Source organism: Entamoeba invadens (genome assembly GCF_000330505.1).
Source record: "Entamoeba invadens IP1 unplaced genomic scaffold scaff_1105074725643, whole genome shotgun sequence".
Taxonomy (NCBI): Eukaryota; Evosea; order Mastigamoebida; family Endamoebidae; genus Entamoeba; species Entamoeba invadens.
Window position 1 is genome coordinate 613,775 of NW_004191777.1, and position 5,049 is coordinate 618,823.

A 5,049-nucleotide genomic window follows, 5' to 3' on the forward strand; every position below is an offset into this window, starting at 1 on the left:
ATGTTGTAAATATTTGGGCACTTCTATTAATAATATTTATAAACAGATAAGTGTAGTGTATAATAATTTAAACTTAAATTCGTGGAATACAAATCCCAAATCATTGAAACCGAGAGAAAAATAATTATTATTAAAATTAATTAATAATGTGGTTGGTCACTTTTTACCAACTTTAATTAAAACAAACTACTTCCAAAAAAATTTGTTCAATTATTATTTGTAAACAAAATACAAATATTTTAAAGTCACTTTGGTTGCTTTGATTGTTTTTTTGGTACTGTTTCTATAACACCCATTTGTTTTCACTTATTATAAAAATCAAACAACAAAGATTGGAAATTCTTGTTAAAATAAACAATGTCGAGTTGCGTTTGTCATTCTTTCTTGATGTGTCAATTCAAATATCAATTTGAAGGGTTTTCTTTTCGGTTCGTGGCTTAGATTAATGAAAACAACAAAAAGATAATCACTACCATTTTCCAATGACTATAGAATATTATTCAAATAGTAAACAAAATCAAAAACTATTTGTAAACTGAAAACAAAAAATAATGAAACATGTTTTATTTGGACAAAAGACTGCAGATGTGCATATCTTCTTTTTGTAGTACTAAAGTTTCCTGCGTTTCCAATTGTGAATACAACCACTCACTAATTCTTGTTCCCAAAATGGAAATATCTGACTCGTTGAACCAAATTTGTCCAACACTTCTTAGTATACCAATGATAGTCTCGGTTCTGTTGCTTTGGTTTTTACCAGAAGAATAATAACTATCAAACAAAATGCCATCTAAGCCAACCAAGTCCATCAAAAGGTGGTGTGCTTCGATAACTTTATTATAAGTGAATCTTCTGTAAGACGTTTTTTCAGAGACACCTTTTGACCGATCAAAAGCCATTTTTGTACGACAGATTTTCTCGACCACGTTTGTGAATTCCAGCTCTTGGATACCATCACTGACCATTAAGATTCTCATCAGGTTTTCAGTCTTTTCGGATCTCTTCCGAGGCATTTTTAATGTGATGGTATAGTTCTGGTTCAACAAAGCGATGAGTAAAGCTTGTTGTTGGACCATGTAGTTTTTGGTCACGACGTAGTTGACTGCAAGTCGTTCGGAGTCACTCAACTTAACTGAAGCGCTCATTGATTGCTTTGAAGGTTTGAATTAAAAAGTAGTTTAAATACCCAACCCCATTGATTGTTCCACACGAAGTTATAAAAGTACACCCCTCCAACCTCAAACTTAGAATATTAGTAAATGCCACTGTGGTTTCGTAAAGGGACGAGTTCTTCTGCTAAAAATACATTTTTCATATTTTTTCTACTACTTTTCTCAAAAGTAGTTTTTATACCTTTTTATCCCGTTATCTGAAATCTTTTTCAACTTAAACAATTGACTATTTTCTTACAAAAAATACTGAAAAAATTTTCCAATTAATTCACGAAAAGCAAAAAAATTAATGTGGAGAAAAGGCTATTTTTGTCTCTTTCTATCCAAAAATTCCGATGAAAACACTTAACAATTCAATCTGTTTTGTTATGGTGCTCCAACCTATTTATGGTCAATTTCCGCACGACGCTTTTTCAACAAAAAGGTATATTTTGCCCCTTAAAAACACCCTTTTCCAAATAACTAACACTTTATGCAATTTTCATTTATAATATCGGGAAATGTGCCAACACCAACACCAATGTCAATTTCGGTATTTCAAAGACCATAAACCTTTGTGTGTTTCATATCTTTTTAGGGGATAAAATATGTTAAAAGGGGGGATTTTTTAATTTTATTTCCCGTATTTTTGCTTCAACTTTTAAATATTTAATTTCTTCGGCCTTGCATTAGTTTGTCATCTTCTTTCTCTTACCTGTCCAACGCTCTTCTTTTTCTTTTGACAAAAGTAACGGTTTGTGTTCTTCAAACACCATAATGGAGGGGTTTAATCATTTTGTCAAATAAAGACTCGAAAAGGCAGTATTTAATTTGTGTGATATTTCCCGATTTTTTTTTCTCCAATTGAAGTAGTTTTCCTTGGAAAATTACTCTTAGCCAGCAAAAAAAAACGAAAAAAGTCAAAAAGGAAAAACTTTTTTTAACTTCACATTTTCTCATGTAGTTTTTTCCCTCTTTTAAAGAAGTTAATTTTTTCGTTTTTTTACTATATTAGTATTACTAGACTCTCTATTGCAAATCGCCTCAAAATACCGTCTATGAAACTATATAATTATTATTATGTTACTATAAATTAACCATATCCAACATCAAAAAATAGAACAAATCAATCATTTGACTCTTTCAATGCGTCGATGACTCTCCCAAAATCGTATGGTGTGTTGTCGATCACTCCGTTCATGACACAGAGTACGGTCATATTTTCTCCAAATGGTAAATCGCTGAGCAGTTTCGGTGTGACCAAGAAGTATTGTTGCGCGTTCTCCTTGTTCACCGCCTTGACTATTTGTGAGAAAATCATTCTTTCATTCAACGGGTCCATCCCTTGGTTGATTTCATCAACCAGCCTAAACGGACAAAATGTCTGTTCTTGCAAACTCAGTAAATATAACATGGTCGCAACAGACCTCTCTCCTCCACTTTGTGTATGTGCGTTGAGTTGTTGGAGGGAACCCTCCTTTCGAAATTGGGTTTTAATGACAATACCGTACTTGTCAAATTCCTCTTTCTCTTCCAACTCAACAGTCCCTCGGCAGTTGATTTGGTTCATATACACTCTAAACGTCGTGTCAATGTTCGTAACTACTTCCTTCACTTTAGAAAGCCACTCGTTCTTGATGACATTCATAACGTCTTCTTTCTTCTTTATTTCGTCTGTCATCGACTGCATCTCACCCATTTTGATACTCAACTCCTCCTTAGCAGCTTCATACATTTGCTCCACATTATCTTCAATGTCAGTCCTAAACTTTAACTTACTCTCCTCCGCCTGGATCTCATCTTCAATCTCGTTTAAGTCGTCTGGAAGTTGTGTAAATATCTCATTGAGTTCGTCGCTGAGCACACAGACTTTCTCGGCTTCTTTTTTCTTCTGAACCGCTTCGTCCTTTGCTTTGATATATGCGTCTCCAATCCTTTTGATCTCCTCCTCAACTTCAATTCGATTCTTCTTATTCTCGTTGAGCCGTATTTTCAGATGGTTCAATTTTGTTCTCAATATTCGATTGATACAATTCGATGGATTCGCTTCCATCCGAGCAGTCGCCATTTTGATCAGTAACGCCCCAACCTTCAACACTATTTCATTCTCTTCGGTTTGATACGAGACAACTTGGTGTTGCAGCTGCTCGATCTTTTCCTCGTGGTCCTCATCCGCGTCAAGCGACTTAATTTCTTTCTGCTTCGTGCTTTTCATTCGCACTAATTTCTCCTTCTCTCCTTTCGCTCTCGAATAACTCTCAACAACAGTAGACAACTCCCTCTTCTTGTTCTCAACTTGTTTCATTTCTGTCGCGAACCCCTCTCTCTTCTTCTTCGACTCTTCAATCGCTGTCGCCAACCCAACAATTTGCGTCTCAAGTTGTTCCTTTCGTGACGTGTCGATCGCTGTTGATAAAAATCTTGCCTTTCGAATATTATTGACTTTGTCCGAGACAGCAGACGAATACCGCGACTTCACTTTGACAATAACAGAGGACGGCGTGTAATAAGTACCCGGTGCAATCTTCTCAATATTCTTTTCCGTCTCCTTCGTACAAATAAACTTCTTTGAAAGCGCCGCAAAGTCTTCAACAACTTTCAGAACGGGTCGGGGACCATTGACAACACTATCCAACGTCCCAAGAACTCCACATTCTGTTGCGACTCTCATTTGAGTTGCTTGTGTCGCTTCGTTGTCGAGGTCCTCGCGTTTGAACACTTGAATTTGTAGCCCCTTCTCTTCAATTAAAGTGGAGATAATTCTCTCTTGGTCGGCTTTGTTAGTGACCACAAACCCTTTCAAAACGTTTGTTGGTACTGCCATTTCGACATAGTTTGCATACTCATCTTTGGATACCGTGAGCTCGACAGAGACAGGTCCATACACTTCGGCTTCAAATTTGTTTCTATTCTGTTCGATCCAAGTATAAGCCTGGTACACATTAGGATCGACATCAAACACTTTTCTCAATCGGTTCTGTTTGATGTCATTCAATTTCCCAAGTTCCTTTTTCAGTTGAAGTACTTTCCCACTGTTTTCTCGTATATCCTCTTCGACTTGTCCGTCCTTCTCACTAATGCTAATGATATCTTCTCGTACCTTTTTAAGTTCCACTGAACTCGAGTCGGCTTGTGCCTTGAGTTCATCCAATGAAGGTAACTCATCAATCTTCTTTTGTAAGACTTCGACTTGTGCAGTCAAGTCGGTCAAGGTCTTTACCCGTTCGTCTCGTCGCTTTTTGGTCAGCTCTATCTCTTTCCTCTTCGATGAGATTTTGTTGTCCAACTCTTCTTTTCTCCCAACAACTCTCCCGTACTCTTTTTCATTGCTGTCATAGCTTCTATTGGAGTCAAGTGTCTTCTTCTCTTCCGAATCAATTTTTCCTTTCACCTTGGCGTATTCTTCTTCCACTGGTCGATTCTCCTCTTCCAATTTCTTCAATTTGTTTTGAACAAAAGTCTTCTGGTCTCTCATGTCAACCGCCTTCTTTCGCGCTTCCTCAAATATCGCCCAAGGCCTTTTCATTTTCAAGTTGTTCAAGCGAGTCTGTCGCCGCTCTTGTTCTTTCTTCTCGCCAACACTCTTCTCTAACCCTTGCACTCTGTATTGTATCTCTTGCACCGTCTTCTGTTGCTGTCCACTCTTCTTCACTAACTCCCCAAGGGTTTGTTGTGCGTCAATGATTTTATTGTGATTCTCCTCTAAGTCACTCGTCCCTGTTGCTTTTTCTGTTTCTTTGAGTAACTCTGCTGGGTTGAGTGATGAAAACGCAGACACTCGTTCTTGTGGAAGAAATTGGCACAAATTGTCGACCATTATACAATACTCTGTACACTTGTCCAATACTTCTTTCTGTGTTGCTGAACGCCCATTTAAGTACCACTTCGTCTTATAACA

The 5,049-nt window shown here is 37.2% G+C and overlaps 2 protein-coding genes across 2 annotated transcripts; both read right to left on the reverse strand.

Moving 5' to 3' along the window:
• Positions 1-563: 563 nt before the first annotated feature.
• On the reverse strand, positions 564-1,145 carry EIN_084330 (hypothetical protein; the record flags this gene model as incomplete). Its single annotated transcript, XM_004184559.1, has 1 exon — positions 564-1,145. The coding sequence occupies one exon, from the start codon at positions 1,143-1,145 to the stop codon at positions 564-566; it is 582 nt and encodes a 193-aa protein (XP_004184607.1).
• Positions 1,146-2,277: 1,132 nt separating this feature from the next.
• EIN_084340 (structural maintenance of chromosome protein, putative) lies at positions 2,278-5,049 on the reverse strand (the record flags this gene model as incomplete). The annotated part of the gene is made up of 1 exon (XM_004184560.1): positions 2,278-5,049. A coding segment is annotated over one exon (2,772 nt), but the record flags the coding sequence as incomplete, so codon positions are not given.